The sequence below is a fragment of the Sapajus apella genome, unplaced genomic scaffold, assembly GCF_009761245.1.
Source record: "Sapajus apella isolate SASKATOON/1434 unplaced genomic scaffold, GSC_monkey_1.0 scaffold65, whole genome shotgun sequence".
NCBI classification, from domain to species: domain Eukaryota; kingdom Metazoa; phylum Chordata; class Mammalia; order Primates; family Cebidae; genus Sapajus; species Sapajus apella.
In genome coordinates, this window is record NW_022437005.1 from 650,563 (window position 1) to 672,852 (window position 22,290).

Genomic DNA, 22,290 nt, shown 5'->3' on the forward strand with positions numbered 1-22,290 from the left:
ACCTCATTGGTGAGGGAGCAGCTGTGGCACAACGGATTGTGAGAAGTTACTGGGGTTCCACACTGGCAGGACTTGATGGGAATCTGGCTTCTGCAGAGCAGGAGAGAAACCTTCCACAGGAGTTGGACACAGAAGCAACAGAGCAAAATGAATAAAACCATAAGCTGGTTCTTTAAAAAGATCAAGAAAATTAATAAACCTCTATTTAGACTGTCAAAAAAATGGCAAAGACAAAAATTATCAGTATTATAAATGAAAAAGAGATATCACCAGACCCTCTAGACAGTAAAATGATAATTAGGAAATACTGCTAAAAAAATTCAACAACTTGAATGACATGGACTAAATCCTTGACTATAAACTATCAAAATTCACTCAAGAAGAAATAGATAACCTGAATAATCCTATATAATAAAATAAATTGAATTTTTAGTTGAAAACTTTCCTATGAGAAAAACTGGTTTCATTAATCATATATATATATAAAATATATATTATTATCTTTTTAATTGCACTTTAGGTTCTGAGGTACATGTGCAGAAACATGCAGGGTTGTTGTATAGGTACATACATGGTAATGTGGTTTGCTGCCTCCATCCCCCCATCACCTATATCTGGCATTTCTCCCCAACCTCCCTACCCACCGCTGTCCATCAAACATAGTGTGTGTGCTCCCCTCCCTGTGTCCATGTGTTCTCATTGCTCAACACCCGCCTATGAGTGAGAAAATGTGGTGTTTGATTTTCTGTTCTTGTGTCAGTTTGCTGAGAATAATGGTTTCCAGAGTCATCCATGTCCCTACAAAGGACACGAACTCATCATTTTTATGGCTGCATAGTATTCCATGATGTATATGTGTAAGAATTTCCTTGTTCAGTCTATCATCAATGGGCATTTGGGTTGGTTCCAGGTCTTTGCTGTTGTAAACAGTGCCACAGTGAACACACGTGTGCATGTGTCTTTATAAAAGAACAATTTATAATCCTTTGGATATATACCCAGTAATGGGATTGCTGGGTCAAATGGAATTTGTTTTTAGGTCCTTGAGAAACCACCACACTGTCTTCCCCAATGGTTAAACTAATTTACACTCCCACCAAGTGTAAAAGTGTTATTTCTCCAATCCTTTCCAGCATCTGTTGTCTCCAGATTTTTTAATGATCACCATTCTCACTGGCGTGAGATGGTATCTCAATGTGATTTTGATTTGCATTTCTCTAATGACCAATGATGATGAGCATTTTTTCATGTTTGTTGGCATTATATATGTCTTCTTTTGAAAAGTGTTTGTTCATGTCCTTTGCCCACTTTTGAATGGGTTTATTTGTTTTTTTCTTGTAAATCTGTTTTAGTTCTTTGTAGATTCTGGATATTAACCCTTTGCCAGATGGGTAGATTGCAAAATTTTTTTCCCATTCTGTTGGTTGCTGGTTCGCTCTAATGATTGTTTCTTTTGCTGTGCAGAAGCTCTGGAGTTTAATTAGATCCCATTTGTCTATTTTGACTTTGGTTCCCAATGCTTTTGGTGTTTTAGTCATGAAGTCCTTGCCTATGCCTATGTCCTGAATGGTTTTGCCTAGGTTTTCTTCTAGGATTTTTATCATGTTAGGTCTTATGTTTAAGTCTTTAATCCATCTGGAGTTAATTTTAGTGTAAGGTGTCAGGAAGGGGTCCAGTTTCTGCTTTCTGGGCACTGCTGGCCAGTTTTCCCAACACCATTTATTAAACAGGGAATCTTTTCCCCATTGCTTACTTTTTTCAGGTTTGTCAAAGATCAGATGGTTGTAGATGTGTGGTGAGGCCTCCGAGGCCTCTGTTCTGTTCCATTGGTCTATATCTCTGTTTTGGTACCAGTGCCATGCTGTTTTGATTACTGTAGCCTTGTAGTATAGTTTGTCTCAGGTAGTATGATGCCTCTAGCTTTGTTCTTTTTGCTTAGGATTATCTTGGCTATGTGGGCTCTCTTTTGGTTCCATAGGAAGTTTAAGGTGTTTTTTTTCAGTTCTGTGAAGGGGGTTATAGGTAGCTTGATGGAGATAGCATTAAATCTATAAATTACTTTGGGCAGTCTGGCCATTTTCACGATATTGATTCTTCCTAACCATGAGCATGGAATGCTTTTCCATCTGTTTGTGTCCTCTCTTGTTTCCTTGAGCAGTGATTTGTAGTTCTCCTTCAAGAGGTCCTTTATATCCTTTGCTAGTTGTGTTCCTAGGTATTTTATTCTCTTTGTAGCAATTATGACTGGGAGTTCACTCTTGATTTGGCTCTCTTTAAGTCTGTTATTGGTGTATAGGAATGCTTGTGATTTCTGTACACTGATTTTGTATCCTGAGACTTTGCTGAAGTTGCTTATCAGTTTCAGGAGATTTTGGGCTGAGACAATGGGGTCTTCTAAATATACAATCATGTTGTCTGCAAATATAGACAATTTGACTTCCTCTTTTCCTAATTGAATATCCTTTATTTTTCTTGCCTGATTGCTCTGGTTAGAACTTCCAATACTATATTCAATAGGACTGATGAGAGAGGGCATCCTTCTCTACTGCCAGATTTCAAAGGGAATACTTCCAGTTTTTGCCTATTCAGTATGATATTGGCTGTTGTTTTGTCATAAATAGCTTTTATTATTTTGAGATATGTTCCATCAATACCTACTTTATTCAGAGTTTTTAGCATAAAGGTTGTTGAATTTTGCCGAAGGCCTCCTCTGCATCTATTGAGATAATCATGTGGTTTTTGTCTTTGGTTCCGTTTACGTGGTGGGTTATGTTTACAAACTTGCATATGTTGAACCAGCCTTGCATCCCTGGGATAAAGCCTACTTGATCATGATGGATAAGCTTTTTGATGTGCTGTTTGATTCGGTTTGCCAGTATTTTATTGAAGATTTTTGCATCTATGTTCATCATGGATATTGGCCTAAAGTTTTCTTTTTTTGTTGAGTCTCTGCTGGGTTTTGGTATCAGAATGATGTTGGTCTCATAAAATGATTTGGGAAGGATTCTCTCCTTTTGTATTGTTTGATACAGTTTCAGAAGGAATGGAACCAGCTCCTTTTTGTATGTCCGGTACAATTTGGTTGTGAACCCATCTGGACCTGGGCTTTTTTTGGTTGGTAGGCTATTGATTGCTGCCTCTACTTTAGCCCTTGTTATTGGTCTATTCAGGGTTTCAACTTCCTCCTGGTTTAGTCTTGGTAGAGTACAAGTGACTAGGAATTTATCCATTTCTTCCTGGTTTACTAGTTTATGTGAATAAGTAGCTGTCTGTGGTAACGTCTGATGGTAGTTTGTATTTCTGTGGGATCAGTGGTGATATCCCCTTTACCGTTTTCTATTGCATCTATTTGATTCTTCTCCCTTTTCTTTTTTATTAATCTTGCTATTGGTCTATTTTGTTGATCTTTTCAAAAAACCAGCCCCTGGATTTATTGACTTTTTGAAGGATTTTTTGTGTCTCTATCTCCTTCAGTTCTGCTCTGAGTTATTTCTTGTCTTCTGCTAGCTTTTGAGTTTTTTTTATCTTGCTCCTCTAGCGCTTTCAATTTTGACGATAGGGTGTCAATTTTAGATCTTTCCTCTCTTCTCTGGTGAGCATTTATTGCTATAAATTTCCCTCTCAACACTGCTTTAAAGGTGCCCCAGATATTCTGGTAAATTATGTCTTCATTCTGGTTGGTTTCGAAGAACATCTTTATTTCTGCCTTCATTTCATTGTTTATCCAGTCAACACTCAGAAGCAAGCTGTTCAGTTTCCAAGTGGTTGTGCAGGTTTGAGTGTGTTTCTTGATTCTGAGCTCTAGCCCGATTGTGCCGTAAACAGCCTTTTAAAAAGCTAGAATAATTTTCCACTAGTTAGAACTGAACATCATAATATATAAAAATTTTACAGACTCTGTAATTCAGGTCATTTGGTTTAATTATGACTAATCCGTAGGAATATACAATACAAATTTGTCAACCATCCACAATTAAAAACAACTATGGAGAAAAATTTTACTATGTTCAGAAAAAGATTTTATTCATATTCTTGAAAGATAGCTTTGTTCCCAATAAATATTCCTCCTACGATTTTCATATATTTTAGGAAAAGATGTATTCAATTCAAAAATAAGTAACATCAAGTTATTTGACTTTTTGTTTTTTTCTGGCTTGAAACTGCTCTGTTTTTGTTTTTATAGATTTAACCAACATTGACAAGGCAGGATCAATGGACTTCGTTTGTGATTCCCTTTCAATCTCACTCTCTTTTTTCTTTATTGTCTGAGTAAGTTCTTGTTCTTTCTGTTCTCTTTGCCGGGCTTTCTCCTCAAGGATTTTTTCCATAGCTTTTGTTTTCTTGAAATTGGGATCTGAGGGGTCCAAATTGAACAAATGGGAAGTGTACATTGCCTGAAACCGTGCATCACTAACATTTACCTGCAAATCCAAAAGAATAAATAATTAATCAATAAATCAAACAAAATTACTAAAGCAAAAGGCCAGAAATGCGGCCAAATTTAGAAAGTTGGTGAATTGATTATATAAAATACAAACCTGAGCATTTTTATTGATTCATTAGGAAACTGTTTATCTATAGATCTTTACGGCCCACCTTTGGAACACAATGTGTAGGGCACCCTGTGTTTATTATGCAAGGACAATCTATTTCAAAGAGAATGCTAGTGGGCCCTATATATATTATGGCTGGTAACTACAATGACCACTTACAATGACTGTAGGATTGGTTTGCGACGCAGGGCTTTCCCATGCTTACACCACAAAATCAATTTCTCACCAGCATAAATAAGCTAATCAGAACATCTTCTGCCGGAGGCCCTGCATTCTGAGTAGGTTTTAAGAAATTTTAATCTTGGTACCAAAAATAAGGAACGATTGAAGGTGATTCATAGATAAAAAGATTAAAAGATCACTATGGCAAAGAATCCATCCAAGATCAAGGTCTGATCAGACACAAGCCCCAAATTTATCTTCTTTCTATAAAAACTTGTGGTTCTACATTTAAGAGTATACCCTTAACTCCCTCCATCCTTTGAGGGTTGCCAGGCAGGGAGTAACCAGCAAGAAAGTGAAACGCAAGTCCACCTGGAGATGGACCACAGCTCTATGTATGTGAGGACAAGAGACTCAATATCTACAACAAGGAGAAAAATCTCATAAAAAATATCTTTATGCATGGTTATTAATGTCTGAAGGCAGAATGACTGCACATCATTCTTTGCTTTTCATAAGGAAACTAACTCAATAAAAACCTCACTGGAATGGGAGGATATATGAAACTGACTCAAATAATGGAAGCCACAGAGTAGCCCTTGAATCCTTCTATACACTACTTAGAAGCCATCTGTATATTACCCTCCATTGTTTGAACAAATTCAAAATTTCCCAAATATCCCCCATCTTATTCAGGGTCAGTTCTTCCACGTTAATGGTTGGAAGTCATTAAGCAGTTCCTAATAGCTGTTTGTAGATTTTCAGTAGAGGGCTCAAACTCATGCTTAGGGGACTCTATAGCTATTAGGAACATGTACTCAATAAGAAGAGGAAGGAGTAATGGAACAAAAAACACAGAAATTTAAAAAACATGGCTTACTGCACTGGCCACTGCAAACAGTGACAGTGTGGTCCAATGTGACATGAACCTGCTATTCAAGCATATCTTTCCTGGTCTGAGGATCACTATATGTGATTCTAACATTAAAAACTACACATTTTTTACATCGGGGGGGAGCAAAAAAAATAAAAAAAAAAAAAAACCAAAAAACAAAAAACAAAAAAAAACCCTACACATTTTTGGTACAATACGGCCACTAAAATACAAGTCAACTATTTCACCTGGTGCTCAATCAAAGAAACAATAATTTCATCCACCAGGGATGAACTGGCTGTGCTGGACTAAAAGAGAGTAGCTTTGGCTCCACCATCAGTCTTTTTGAAGACATTTTCTTTCTTTCTTTTCCCTTTTTTTTTTTTTGAGACAAGGTCTTGTTCTGTCGCCCAGGCTGGAGTACAGTGGCATGATCATGGCTCACTGAAGGCTTGACTTCCTGGGCTCAAGTGATCCTCCCACCTCAGCTTTCTGAGTAGTTGGGATTACAGATGTGTGCCACTATGCCTGGCTAATTTTTATTTTTCATAGAGATGATGGTCCCACTATGTTGCCCAGGCTGGTCTCCAAATCCTGGGTTCAAGTGATCCTCAGGCCTCGGCCTCCAAAAGTGTTGGGATTATAGACGTGAGACATTGCACCTGCCCCTGAGACATTTCCAAGGGTAACTTTGACTATGCTTAATTTCTATCTGCACAGCTGACTTCAGATTCAATTCCATCTTTAAGAGGCTAATGACTGGTATCCATGGTTACCTCAAAGTCATCCTCTATTAATTCCTTCTTTTTCATGAGCTGCTTTTTCTTCTTTTTGCTCAGATTCTGGTGCTCTACAATCTTGTTGTAATTGAAGTGTTTCTTACCATCCTCGGCTTCATCCATCATAAGCAAAGCCATTTCAGCCTGTGGAGAGCAAAAAAAAAATTCAAATGTACAGTGCTTTCCCCCTCCCCCCCAAAAAAAGGAGTATGGGGCATAAGATACCCCTTCTAGGAAAGGAAGACTCAATTGTTAAAACACTGGGGTACCACCTGTCATCTGTAAACTGTGGATTACCAAAACAAAGAGATCTCTGTATAGCAATAAGGTAGAATCTCTGGAAGCAACATTACTGACAGCAGGAGAGATAAAACTTTGTAGTTAAAAACCAGGCCCCACTTCACTTAGTGTGACTCGTTGGTAGGCTGCAGGAAGAAGAGTCCTCAAGTACCCTCAAATAAAAAGTTCTCATTTTCACATTATTCTTTCTGCACAATGACACTAAATCTAGCAAATGTTTATTTTGTGATATAAATTATACTTTCTAAATGTGTAACTTTTATCAAGTAGTTTTTTTTTTTTTTTGCCTTTACTTTTTCAATACTGATACATTTCTGTGAAGGTAGGATCTTAGCATCTGCTACTGAAATCTAGTAACTGGCTTTTTCCACTAAATGAGTATTTTCTACCAACCATGGGATTAAACAGGAACCCTCAAGAATCAACTAAACAACCATGTACACTAGTGAAAATACAGAGTATGTGCTAGACCTTTGTAGCTTTTCCTATATTACCACTTTAGGCTGCCTCAATTTCCTTTCCTCACTGGCTCTTGTAGCTGCTTTCTTTTCAGAGACATTTTCCACAGAAATTGATTTTCTTTGTTGCTATTTAGACAGCTTTGAGTACTGCTGTATATGCAATGAATAGAAAATAGAAGATAGATTAAAATGTAGAGTTTAGGTGGCCAGTCAGGCATACTTTTGGACAGTGACATGAACATCAGCCCTAGGGGCACTGCTGCCTTCAATTCCTGCCTCAGCAAAAGCACATATGTCCCTGTGCCAAAATTACATATGACTCTGGACATAGGGTGTCAATAAAGCATAAGGCTCACTGCATTTCTAAGAAAGAATGTAATTTTGTACATTAAATTTACATATTCACAATATGAAAAACAGAAATTTGCATTTGATAAGCCACAACCACAAACTCTGTATTATAGGACAGATTCAGATTGAATTAAAATTTATGACAATATTATTTTAAGGTTTTAAGAGTATTTTCTGTCTCAGGCACAGTAAAGTTTTTTAATAATGAGATATTTTCCTCTTAATTTATTATTTTTTTTTTTTTTGGAGACGGAGTTTCGCTCTTGTTACCCAGGCTGGAGTGCAATGGCGCAATTTCGGCTCACCGCAACCTCTGCCTCCTGGGTTCAGGCAATTCTCCTGCCTCAGCCTCCTGAGTAGCTGGGATTACAGGCACGTGCCACCATGCCCAGCTAATGTTTTTGTATTTTTAGTAGAGACGGGGTTTCACCATGTTGACCAGGATGGTCTCGATCTCTTGACCTCGTGATCCACCCGCCTCAGCCTCCCAAAGTGCTGGGATTACAAGCGTGAGCCACCGCGCCCGGCTTCCTCTTAATTTATAAAGGAAAGTATCTTTGAGTGGGAGATAAATTTTAACTTTGTACTAGTTGAAGAAATTATGTTTGGTAAAAAAAAGAAGGCTATTTAGAAACTACGCTGCTAAAATATTTAATTATGTTTCTTATAATTTAGTTATAAATGCCACTACTAAAATAAGTTATTTTTTTTAATTAGTAGCATGGGTACAACTTCATTTAAATTGTATCTATCAATTATTCACTAAGCATGTAAAAATAACCGTATTTTACCTTTTGTCTTTCTATTTCAGTTTCTTCTTTGGGAGATGTGCCATCTTTTGCAGATTTTACTGATTTTTTCTTTATACCTGGCACAATAAACCAACATAAGAGGGATAAAAATTACAGGACTATGAGCAACATTCGTTTGTACTAGGAACAAAAATACAAGATTATCTAGGAATAATCTTAATAAATGTGTTGAAACTAAAGGAAGAAAAAATGTTACTGAAAGAAGACTGTGGGTATATAAATAGAATAAATACAATGCTTCTGCATGGAGTGACTGCATGTTATAAAGGAAGAATTTCTTTCAAAGTAATGTATAATTACATTAACAATTAAAAAAGAAAAACCACAGATCCATTCAACAGATGCAGAATAAGCATGTCAATAAATATAAGAATGTTGATTAACATTCAACATCCATTCATAATAAAAGTAATATATACATTTAATGAAATTCTAAATGAAAATTCTATTCAAGGAAATCTTTACAAAGATTACATAGATTCCACGTACTTGTGATATATTGCATTAACATGTACTGAAAAGTGAAAATAACCAAAAAATTACTACACAATGTGATAAAAAAATGAAACAGTATATAATAAATATAGTATCAGTAGAAATAGAAAAGATTGTTTAGTAACTGCTGCTGAGCAATTTGTTTCATTCTGGAAAAAAAATCAAGTTAAAGCCTTATCTCATAATATATAACAAATTAAAATGTAGGTGAATTTAAGAGTTAAACATCAAACAAAATAAAACAAAGAAACCCTACGGGAAAATACAAGGGAACAGCTACCAGATCTTAAATAGAGAAATATTTTCTTAGTAGAAGAACACGAAGAGACAAGGAAAAAAAACCCAAGTGATTTGACTATATAAACTCAACACTATATATCAAACTCTCATCTGCAAAATGAAAAACTTATCTTTATAAAAATAATTTGACAGTCACTACCTGTAAGTATCAGTTTTAAAAAACCCTTTTTCCTTCTCTCAAGAAAAATCTGATCTTTAGTGAACTTTCTAGCTCTATTACCAGGCAATACTACTGGCAAAGTGGTTCCTGACTGGAAAGTAACATGTATTGAGATCTCTAAATGCTTATAACTTTGGTCTTCTTTGAATACCATGACTCCTGTAACTGGTGTAAGAGGGACCTGGAAGCTATGCTTAGCCGCTGTTAAAAAGCTCTCAGTTCCTATTTGAGACAGGAGACTTCTAGTCCAGGGTGACTATGGCATACTGCGTCTCCTTTCCTTGCACCCAGCTGTACTGCTGAGTGAATGGCCATGAAGACTTGATGAAGAGAAATACCCGACACTGCCCTGCTATGTTTCCTGGCCTGACTACCTATGAGAGCCAAGTGTGACCTACTCAAGCCTTTTGAGTTTGCTCCTCAGCAAGTGGTCTTTGGAACAATATGATATTCTATGCCCCTAGATGTGATGTAATATAAAAGCTATAACATTGCCCATGAAGTATTCTTGCCAAAACTGTTCAACATGAATCTAACTTCCAGTTTAAGGAAAACGTAAGGGATCGAGGGGCAAGGAACAGATAAATCTAGAATATGAGACATTCCAACAGATCATTAGCTTGGGTTCTTGAAAGGCAAATGTTATGGGAGTGGGAAGTGTATATGATGTCTTCCAGACTATAGTGAACTAAAGAGACTACTACTAGATATGTCTATTATATAGTAATATCTTGTATAAACATATTTTTATATCATAAAAGTATATGCACACAAAAGCAAAATGGCAAAATGTTACCAACTGCCAAACACAGGTGCTGTTCACTATATTATTCTCTCAATTTTTCTCAATGTATAAATTTTCATAATTAAAAACAAGAAATGGGCTGGGCATGGTGGCTCACACCTGTAATCCCAGCACTTTGGGAGGCCGAGGCAGGTGTATCATGAGCTCAGGAGATCAAAACCATCCTGGCCAGCATGGTGAAACCCTGTCTCTAATAAAATACAAAAAATTAGCTGGGTGTGGTGGCACACACCTGTAGTCCCAGCTACTCGGGAGGCTGAGGCAGGGAAATTGCTTGAACCCAGGAGGCAGAGGTTTCAGTGAGCTGAGATCGCACCACTGCACTCCAGCCTGGCAACAGAGTAAGACTCCATCTCAAAAAAAAAAAAAAAAAAAAAAAAAATCCAACAAGAAGAAGAAATGGCCAGGCACAGTGGCTCACACCTGTAATCCCAACACTTTGGGAAGGCTAAGGTGGGCAGGTCGCCTGAGGTCAGGAGTTTGAGACCAGCATGGCCAACATAGTGAAACTTTGTCTCTACTAGTAACAGAGCAACATTCTGTCTTGGAAAAAAAAAAAAAAAGAAATGGTTGCTACTATTATACTACTAATCTTTCACTTATAAATATTTCATATAAATGAAAATACTAACACAGAGCAAAGAGAATTCACCAACAAAAACAAATGGTCAATAAACAAAAGGAAATTATTTCACCTATCTCACAAATGTTAACTGAGCACTTATTATTTTGCAAGCACAGCTCCAGGTGCTGGTGATACAAGCTGTGAACAAGAGGTTAAAATCTTCTCTCATGCAGTATACCTTCAAGTTGGGAAAGAGAGAGGCATAGCAGGAAAAAAAGGTTGGAGACTGAACGGGGAGGCTGATTTTGCTAGGGTAGCTAAGGAAGGTCTCGTCAATGACCTGGATGAAGTGACGAGGTAATATGTAAGAATACCTGAAGAAGGGTATGGCAGGAGAAGGGAATGATCAAGATGCAGCAAGGAGGCTTGTGAGGTTCAGCAGAGAAAAGTGAAGGGGGTGAAAGAAGAGATCAGAGAGGCAGAAAGTGGGCACACTTTATCCTCTCTCCGCAAACTCACACATCCGAAACTCTGATCTCAGCTAATGACCTTAGTCCCATTTTGCTGAGAAAATAGAGGCAATCAAAGTGAACTTTCAGAGGTTCCTACAATAAAAGTTTACTCTATAGTGCAGGAAATAATTATTTTGGAACTTGATAGTTGAGTCCAAAATCCTATAAGCTGGCTGGCCTTAACTAGGGGGTTAACTTAACTTCTCTGTGTGTCAGTGTACTCATCTAGAACATGGAGGTAATAACCATACCTACCAGAGGGCTGTTGTGAACATCAAATAAAGTAATATTGGTAGAGTGCTCAGAACAGTGATTGACACACAGTCAATACTGTGTGTGGGATTATTACCTAAACAAATGAACTGTCCATGCTACAATCTAAATCAATCCCCTGACTGGTCTAATGAATCTTATCTCCTCTTGCTGCCATGTGGACATCATTCTAGTAGTACTCCCTTTCTTCCCTGCTTCATACAATTTCCCCTCCTCTATTGGATAGTTCACATCAGCATGCAAACATCATAGTACCACTCAAAAACAACAAGATGTTTCTGCTTTTTATGTCTCTGTACAATTCATTCACCTCACAATAGCCAGAGTGATCTTTTAAAATTTAGATTATATGGGCCGGACATGGTGGCTCACACCTGTATTCCAGCTCCTTGGGAGGCTGAGGTAAGAGGACTGCTTGAGGTCAGGAGTTTCAGATCAGCCTGGGCAACATATACCTGCTTCTATAATAAAATTAAAAAAAAAAAAAAATTTAGATTATGTGATTCCCCTTCTTAAAACAATTTAGTATACTAACAGAGACTTACAGTTAAATAAATCTAACCAATCCTTACTGAGGCCAGAATCCTTTTAAGCAAAAAATGTAACAAAATACATCCATGGAAAAAGGTAGTGTATAAAAAAAAGTGATCTGTAAAAGGAATATCTGTAAAGGAAATTTCACTTTCCATTACTTATAATGTCAGAGAATTGTTCCCATAACAAATTTCCTCCAGAAGGTTTAGTTGAGCACTTCATGTGAGAAAGAAGCTAAGAAAGTTCACTGGAGGGCAGATGGATGTGGTCTCAGTACTGACCAGATAGGAATGGTAAGCGCCTTAGTGATTTAGTCTTTTGTAGCAAGTTCCTGCTTCACTTGCCCATAATCAGATGCAGTCCGTTAAGGATAATCTCCCTCTAGGCTACCACATTCTGAGCTGCTTTACAATGTTACTTGTAGAATTACAAAAAATAAAGGGAAGACCACTAGGACTCAAGATTCTGCCAGGTACCACTGGAAAATTAGCAGATTTTTCCACTATTTCATTTCATTTTCATCTCAGTAACGTATTCATCCTAGAAGCATATTATGTTTTAAAAACTCTCATTTGATACCGATTTCCTTCGATTTCCTTCTAAATTACAAATTTAGAAGGAAATCAAAGGAAAAATCATAAAAAATAGAAGAAAAAAATTATAAAAGATCACTAACACTCACCCTGGCACCTAATTGAGCCAAACACCAGGTCTGGCATCAATGAACTCATTTCCTCCAAATTTCAAAGGTCCATAAGTTTAGCTCTATGGGATTGCCTACAGCAAAAATGTTGTAAATGTACCTAAGTCCATCTGGTTTACAATGTTTTTGTCCTGTTTAACTACAGAACTTGAACTATACACCCAAACACTGGTGTGCCAAATTCATTATATCTTAAATATTTTGGAAAACCAAGGTCTATATCCTTAGATAATGACTATATTTCACTTCCAAGGTACTAAAATCCAAAATTATTTTGACAAATTAATAATTAAGGCAACACTGTGGTAATAAGTCAATATACCAATGTAGGTCATCTGAGTTATTTTATTTCTACATTTTAGGTCAACTGAGTTATTTCATTCCTACATTTTAAAAATTACACACTGGCCAGATACAGTAGCTCATGCCTGTAATCCCAGCCTGGCCAACATGGTAAAACTCCATCTCTACTAAAAATACAAAAATTAGCCATGCGCAGTGGCACATGCCTGTAGTCCCAGCTACTCAGAGGCTGAGGCAAGAGAATCCTTGAACCCAGGAGGCAGAGTTTGCGGTGAGCAGAGATTGTGTCACTACACTCCAGCCGGGGCGACAGAGTGAGACTCTGTTTCAAAACAAAAAATTTTAAAAAATAAAAATAAAAATTACAAACTGGTAAAATTTGAACCAAAGTCCAAGTCTCTTTAAGAGTGCCCCCTATAGATCCTTATATCTGGAGGGTACACAAAAAACTCTCCTAACTTCTTTCTGACTCCCTTATGGGAATCTATTTCCCTAAAGTTATAAGCATGTTTCTATCTATCCTTAAAACTGTCCCCCCGGATCATGAGTACAAAATGTAAACATTTAATATATTCTTCTTTGTATCTTCTGGATACTGTTAAGTACAAATTTAGTTTTTGCTGGGGAGGAAAAGGTTCAGAATTGAGTAAGAACTTCTCATTAAATCCACCTATTTGAGCATATACATGATATATATCTAACATATTTTAAAAGTCCAGTTATACCATCGATAGATTAAAATGTAAATTATGGGAAAACTGTATCATTCTCATATATTTAAATATTTTGTAACACGCTGAAAGTCATATGGGAGGACTGGGTGATTCTGCCGCTCAATAATTGTTGAGTGAATAGCCACGTACATGAATAGGGGCACACAGCTTTGTAATGTGCCTTTGAAAAGCCATGTCCGGCCGGGCGCGGTGGCTCACGCCTATAATCCTAGCACTTTGGGAGGCCGAGGCGGGTGGATCACGAGGTCAAGAGATCGAGACCATCCTGGTCAACAAGGTGAAACCTCGTCTCTACTAAAAAAATACAAAAAATTAGCTGGGCATGATGGTGCGTGCCTGTAGTCCCAGCTACTCGGGAGACTGAGGCAGGAGAATTGCTTGAACCCAGGAGGCGGAGGTTGCGGTGAGCCGAGATGGTGCCATTGCACTCCAGTCTGGGCAACAACAGCGAAACTCCGTCTCAAAAGAACAAGAAAAACCCATAAGGAAAACCCATGTCCAGCACAATTTAAAAAGGACACACTCCTTTTGTGGCCCAGGCTGACTGTGTGGCTCAGCTGCTTCTCTCTTTCTCTGTCTAGCCTACACCGCTGCTCTTGCTGCATGTTTTATGGTTTTGTATCCAGCCTGGCCTTCAGATATATACACTCCATCTTTCTCCATTTTCAGCTATCCTGACCTGTACATTCCCCTTAAATTTGACAATTCATTTAATCAACTGCCTTAGGCAGTAACCTCCTACACGCAGGCCCTCCAATGATCTGTTTCTAGGTCCTTACCTTATCTGCTCATACAGATTATCTGCACTTCCACAAGTGAATGAACAGTATAAATCCATAAACCAATCAGGCAAATCCCTCATCTTCTACCACCAAATATACAAATTTACTTGCATTTGTATTTACATTTATTACCCCCATTTTCTGTATCTTAGTAACTTCTTTTCTGTTGAAGCAATCCCAAAGGAAAAAAAAAAAAAAGCTCTAAAAGTTTGTATCTTTAAAAAAAAAAAGCTTCTCCTTACCTACATTCAGGTACTGCTCCACCTTTCTGCTCCCCTTTACAGTGAAACCTCTGAAAAACGATCTACATTCTTGGTCTCTACTTCCAGACCTTCACCTCAAACTTTAACCCATACTAATCTGCTGAAACCTCTACCACTTCACCAAGTGTCAGAGCCACTACGTTAATACTGTTCCTCCTATTTACCAGCTGCTCTTTCTTGGCTTCTTAAGCTTTTCCCACCTTTTCAAGTAGCACGTCCTCTAGTATGACAGAGTTAACAGTGCCTCACGTAGACTTCACTTGACCTCAGGGCCCATCCTGTATCCTAGTCTCTTATCACTGCTCTCTACTCCCACTGCCATGGTTTGAAGTACCAAACACCTCCATTTGTGTATCTAATTGACATCTCAAAGTGATTATGCCACAAATAGACCTATTTACTTTGCTTTCCACTCAAACTTATTGTTCCTACATTTCTTCCTAACTCAGTAAATGGAAGAACATTCTTTCATAGACTCAAACCAAAAACAGGAGTTATGCTAAATTTCTTTCTGATTTAGCAAGCATACTTCCAAAATATATCTAGAGCTCCATTCTCTTCTCTGCCCAATTCCATGCATGGCAGCTAAATAACCATCATCTTTTGTCTAGACCTCGGCAAAGTCTGGTCTCCCAGCCCTCATCAGTCCTCAAACTGTTTTCTTTTCAGGCTCAGAGTAAAATGTTAACCTATACCAGATCATGTATCATATTTGCCTGAAGACTGTTTGGGTTTTCCACTGTCAGTAAAGTAAAATCTAAATTTGCTGTCAGGACAACAAAGCCCTTGCAGGGGTAGCTTCGGCTGTTTCCAGCCTATCTTCATACCAATTCCCTCTCTAACAATGCTCCAGCCACACTGATGTCTTTCAATTCTTAACACCACACAGTGCATTGTTTCTCACCTTGGAGTCTTTCTACCCACTTTCCCCATTTGCAAATGCTCTTCCCCCAGCTCTTCATGCCTGACTCCCCATTCCACAGGTCTCAGCTCTAATGTCATCATCTCGGATAAGCCTTCTTTGCCTACCCAATGTATACTCCCATATCTCCTACTTCTACCCAGTTATATCTTCTATTTCTTTCCTTTAAAACATTTACCATACTCTCGTACTATTTATCTGTCTGACATATCTTCCTTCAAACCGGACTCCATGAGGGATGCAATCCTGCTTGTATTATTACTACTGTATCTCTAGCCTAGCAGAGAGCCCAGCACCTGGTAAGCAATCAAAACAGTTATTATAGAATGAATAAACAAACATGGCAAGACACTAGCTTTCTGTCCTAAATTTTACATAAAAAATTCTTGCCTTGCTGTTTTTCATTATCCAAACAAAACAAAACCTATCACAAAACACAAAAATAGAGAAAACTTAAGCCTAGATAGAAACAATTACCCTTTGAGAACATTCTGAAATCAAAAGAAAATTAAAAGTAAGCAAATTTTACCTACAACTTTTTTCTGTGGAACTCCTGATAATAACTTTAGAGAAAGCATACGCTGAATTTAAATGTGTTGATTCCAAGAAACTGGCTACCCCAAGCCATCAAACCATTTAACTACTCTTTGGATCCTATTCTGAGTTCTGCAATTTGACCCGATTTCCATGCCAAAGGAAACACTTTGGATAGAGAACAAGGAAACTATAATGCTTAGCATTTCACCATTATAAAGTTAGTTTCCTGAAACCAGAGGATAAGGCTAAAATCCATCATCTTCTAGAAATCACCACTCAGGTATGATAAAAAGCAGAATATGCTAAGTTTCCACTTCTCTGTCCAATTCCTAAGAATCTTACATTCTATAAAAGACTTATTTATCTTAATCTCCCTCTCATCAATAAAATGTCAGTACTAAATAGCTGTAACAATCAGGAAATAATTTTGAGCAATTCTGACTTTCCTGTTGAGAACTATTCCGGACCACTAGTCACAAGGGAAAAAAAACAGGGAAACTTCATAAAATCCTTCTCTTTACAATGCCAGTTTGGATTGCTCCAGGAGCAAGCCTTTTGGGGTTCTTGTGTGTGGTATAAAGATCAGGGGAAGGCAAACTGCATGAGAACAAATGGTAAGTGCTTACAGTGATTTCTGTACTGACTTAACCAAGTATGGCCTGAACCTTACCAAACACATTTACACATACCATAGAGGAAAGAAAGAATGAGTGGTGCATATGAGATGGAAACAAGGCTCCCTGGATATAGGAAATCAGGTACCAGATAATTTAGGGATTCAAGGCAAAAGAGGAGTAAGGAAAGCTGGCTTTTTAGCTATAATTAAGCATAAAAAGTACAAAAGGGATCAAATGAATCATAGATGCTTTTGTATATTTCAGCAGAAAAAGTCTTTATATGATAATTTCATGCATACATTTAAAAAAATTATACACATATCAACATGCAAATAGAAACAAATTTGTTTCATACTTTTAATTCTTCATAGACTTTGCTGAGAGGGACCTAGAATGGATGTGCTATTAAAAATCAGTGAAAGAACATAAGAAAATGATTATTCCTCTATTTCCTCTCATTCTTTTATAGAGTCACTTTGACTGGCACTAAGGATATTTCCCAGAAAGGAATCCCCAGTAAACTATTAACCACAGTATCAAAAGCCACCGATATTAAAATTATTCCCTGTATGTAGAAGGGACAAGCTGACACTTCCCAAACAGATCAATGATTGTATGCCACAGGACAGATTTGCTTATAAATCACTAAGGAAGCTACACAAACACTAGCAATTTTAAATGAATGATTAGTTTATATTGCTTCCATGCATCTCACCTTTTTCTTTAGATTCCAACTGAAAACTGCAGGTATGAGCTGGCTTACCTATTTTTTTAATTTCTTCAGCAAAGTATGGGTCATTCATATCAACATCAGAGGGAAGTTCCTCTTCACTGGCCTCTTCAGCAAGAGACTTAAAGTTGAACATAAAAATAGAAAGTTGAATTATTATAAGCATTATAATATATGTATGCAAAGAAAGACTGTATGCATTTCTTTTAAAAGAAGTAGTTCAATCTAAAAATAAACCAGTATTTAAATGGACCAGTTTATAAAACAACTCCCACCTAAGTAATTCTGTTTGTTCAACAAATAATTACAGAGGCTGGGTGCAGTGGCTCATGCCTGTAATCCCAGCACTTTGGGAGGCCAAGGCTCACTTGAGGTCAGGAGTTTGAGACCAGCCTGGCCAAACTGTGAAACTCCATGTCTACTAAAAATACAAAAATTAGCCAGCTGTGGTGGCAGGCACCTCTAATCTCAGCTATTCAGGAGGTAAGACAGGAGACTTACTTGAACCTGGGAGGTGGAGGTTGCAGTGAGCCAAGATGGTGCAACCGCACTCCAGCCTGTCAACAGAGTGAGACTCCATCTCAAAACATATACAGATAGAATACTTAATAAATGCAGGAAACCATGTAGGCTTTTGGGGAGAAATGAAAGTTATCAGGTACATGGTTCCTGCCCTCAAAAATTTACCATCTATTAAAGGAAATCAGACACACAAACACATAAATAGACAAATACATAAATAAAAATAACTCAAGATAGGAAGGGTTAGGAGAGACAAGGTGATGCAGACATTTGAAGGAGAAGATCTGAAGGAGAAGAATACTTTTAGATGGGTGATCAGTAATGAGAGGCGGCCTCTTGTCTCATAAAATGGAAAAGTGACAGTGACTGAATAACTTGAAGTAGTACATGTGAATTATCTCTTAAATTATTAGTTATAACAATTTGCTGGTTTAAAGAAAATAATTTTTATTATGAAATTTAAAAATGTACATAAAATTAGTTTAGTTGGATCTTTGGGCTACAGAAGAAGAATCAAAAAAAAAAAAAAGAAAAAGAAAAAGAAAGAAAAAAATAAAACTAGTTTAGGAAAATGAAATGAACCCCATTCTCATCACCCAATTTCAACAATTATCTTGTTTTATCTATATTCCACCCCTAAAAACTGTTAGGCTATTTTCCAGTAAGTCTGCTGGTTAAATTTTTCCTAATCTAATTTGAACAGACTCTTTACTAAATTAGCAAATTTAAATAAAGCAATCAAATCTATAAAATAAATAAAATGGCTGCGCGAGGTGGCTCACACCTGTAATCCCAGCACTTTGGAAGGCCGAGGTGGGTGGATCACAAGCTCAGGAGATTGAGACCATCCTGGCAAACACAGTGAAACCCCGTCTCTACTAAAAAAATATAAAAAATTAGTTGGGCGTGGTGGTCCCAGCCACTCAGGAGGCTGAGGCAGGAGAATCGCTTGAATCCAGGAATCAGAGGTTGCAGTGAGCCGAGATCATGCCACTGCACTCCAGCTTGGCGACAGGGCAAGACTCCATCTCAAAACAAAACAAACAAAACAAAACAAAACAAAACCAATATAAATAGAATATATGTGAACTAAGATCAGGCTAACCAGACTGGGTTTATCTCTAGAAACCTAAAACATCTCAAGTTATTTTAACACAACTATTTAGAATGCCATTACTGCTAAACATCCTGCATGCAAAAAGACCCTTACCCTAAAGAATATTTGACATTAATGTCTTTTTAAGACCAAGTGCTTCTAATAATTTTTTTTTACCAAACTATTATATGGATTCAGCTGTAACATGTTTTTAACAAAGAATATTTGCTATATATCTACTCACACATTTCTTCTTTTTTTTTTTTTTTTTTTTTTTGAGACGGAGTTTCACTCATGTTACCCAGGCTGGAGTGCAATGGCGCGATCTCGGCTCACCGCAACCTCCGCCTCCTGGGTTCAGGCAATTCTCCTGCCTCAGCCTCCTGAGTAGCTGGGATTACAGGCACGTGCCACCATGCCCAGCTGATTTTTTGTATTTTTTTTAGTAGAGACGGGGTTTCACCATGTTGACCAGGATAGTCTCGATCTCTTGACCTCGTGATTCACCCGCCTCGGCCTCCCAAAGTGCTGGGATTACAGGCTTGAGCCACCGCGCCCGGCCCCTCACACATTTCTTTAACTGCTTTATAGATCTAAACAACAGCTAGATCAAAATACTAGATATCACTATATATAACATGTATTCATTTCTTCAGTAATAATTTTTCAGTATCAAAATTGAAACCACTGAGGAACAAAGGGGCAAAAATATTTTTAACTTGAAGAAAATTCTTTTATCCACAAAGAACTTGTGGAGTCAGAAAGGATCTGCTGGAGTCAGGTCCAGTACAGAGTACTGTAGGGTCTAGAACACCCTGGACACTCAACAATGTGCTTTGAATGCTGGTGATAAATTAGCTCAAATGAACGGAAAACGTAAAAGCACAAGACCATAGCTCTCAGCAAATGAAAGTCAAACACAATAGCTGCTACAATTCTCAGAGTGACTCTTTTATTGACCCCATAAGGACCCACTTGAGACATTTCCAATAAACTGATAGCTTAACACTTACGGAGTTATTTCATTTAGAAGATATTTTACTGCCTACTTAGTTTTAAAAGAAGTTCTAGGGAAGAAGAAAGTTAGGTACACATCAATGGGAGCAGGGCTCTTACTCCATGTGGTGTTATGATGTCTATTGGTTTTCATCCATGGTGTTTGGCTTAGAACTTCCACAGCCTTTACTATAGTCTTTTGTTCAGCCTCAAGGGCAGGACTGTACTCTTCCCTCAACTTTCTGATTGTGCATTTTAAGACTTTCCTTATAAAGGGTCCTGTCCTGTACTCTGTGGGGAAGGAATGCTGGCATCATGAAGCTTCCATAAAAACCCAAGAAAGTCAAGTTCAGGAAGCTTCTGTATAGCTGGACACATGGAGGTTCTGAAGGATAGAGCACTCAGGGAGGCATGGAAGCACCACACCCCTTCCCCCATACCTTACCCTATGCATCTCTTCATTTGTATCCTTGGTAACATTCTTTATGATAAACCAGCAAATATGTGTGTTTCCCTGAGGTCTGTGGGCCACTCCAGCAAATTAATTGAAACTAAAGAGGGGATCGTGGAAATCCCAATATGAAGCCAGTCAGTTAGAAGTTCTGGATGTCCAGACTTCAGACCATTGTCTGAAAGGGCAGGGGCAGTCTTGGGCACTGAGTCCCGAAGCTGTGGGATCTGACACTATCTCCAGGTAGTGTTGGAGTTGGAGGATACCCAGCTGGTGTCTACTGGTTAGTGTGTGGAGAAAACCTCCTACCCATTTGGTCACAGAAGTCTTCTTCTGTATTGTTAGTTAGTTGTAGTGTGAGAGCAAAGGAAAAACAACAGTCTGAAAGAGTTTTTCCCAAAACACCCAGTTTCTCCATTTTACTATCCATTTCCGCAAACACTGACTACAAAAGAAGTATAAAAATTACTCCACTGCATCATTCAGCTTTGCATATCTCTCTATCTTTACAGCACTAAAAGTCAAAGCCGTACCAAGAGCACACAGTATAGAAATAACATAGCAGAGAACAGAAGAAAGAACACTTGTCTGAGTAACTGTGGATTTTGGTCTCAGCTTGGCCACTGGTATGCTATGTAACTTCAGACTAATCAGCTAAGGTTTTTTACAACTATAAAACAGAGTTGGACTAGAATTAATAATTTTAAGATTCCTCAAGTTGCAAAATTTTGTGGTTATCAGTGATAACGCTATAAGGCACACCACTACCAGAACACTGCATTTCAGTGACAAGACCATTTTAGACTAAAGGCAAAAACCTAAGTGATCTGTGCTACTACTGAGGACTCTAACTCTGAAAAATATGTTATTCCCTGAACAATGTGAGTCAAATCATATTGTCTACAGATACCATATTAACACAGAGGAAACACTTTTTTTTTTTTTTTTTGAGACAAAGTCTTGCCCCGTTGCCCAGGCTGGAGTATGGTGGCGTGATCTGGGCTCACTGCAACCTCTGCCTCCCAGGTTCAAGTCATTCTCCTGCCTCAACCTCCTGAGTAGCTGGATTACAGATGTGTGCCACCACACCCAGCTAATTTTTGTATTTTTAGTAGAGATGGGGTTTCACCATGTTGGCCAGGCTGGTCTCAAACTCCTGACCTCAGGTGATCAACCTGCCTTGGATTCCCGAAGTACAGGGATTACACGTATGAGCCACTGCACCCAGCCAGGAAATACTCTTGATAAAGGAATTTAATGACAATAAGGTGATAAACGAGCCATATGATAATACTGCAAGGTGAAAAACACAGGTTGAGAGATGGAAAGTATGGCATAATTTCACTCCTGTTAAAAATCTCTATGTGCATATAACCTCAAGGAACAAAGTCTGTATGCACCTCTCTTGCTCAAAAACACACACAGAACAGAATCATACTGCTTATATCAAGACATTACCTAAACTGTGCGTTTTATGTAGGTGGCACGTAAATGTCAGAATGTAGCAGTGGAAGTGGTTCTGGACTATGACCAGGCTTTGTATACCCTTATGTCGCCTTGCTGAAAACACTTAGCTTACTGAGTTCTCGCTTTCCTCTTTCTTAAAATTGGGATGATAACAAGGCCTACTTCAGTAAGTAGTTACATTTTGAGATAATGGATGTCAAACATCTGGTGCCATCTGATACATGGTTGGTG

General features: G+C 37.9%; 1 protein-coding gene across 3 annotated transcripts in view; it reads right to left on the reverse strand.

Annotated features, from left to right (window-relative positions):
* Positions 1–3,900: 3,900 nt before the first annotated feature.
* Positions 3,901–22,290, reverse strand: part of ESF1 (ESF1 nucleolar pre-rRNA processing protein homolog) — a 61,587-nt gene continuing 43,197 nt past the window's right edge. For all 3 annotated transcript variants that reach the window (XM_032248016.1, XM_032248017.1, XM_032248018.1), the window contains exons 11-14: positions 17,561–17,648; positions 8,272–8,348; positions 6,366–6,512; positions 3,901–4,421 (exon numbers count right to left, since the gene is read on the reverse strand). In XM_032248016.1, coding sequence (XP_032103907.1) covers positions 4,128–4,421; positions 6,366–6,512; positions 8,272–8,348; positions 17,561–17,648 — 606 coding nt within the window. In that variant the 3' untranslated portion in view covers positions 3,901–4,127. The remainder of the gene's footprint in view (positions 4,422–6,365; positions 6,513–8,271; positions 8,349–17,560; positions 17,649–22,290) is intronic.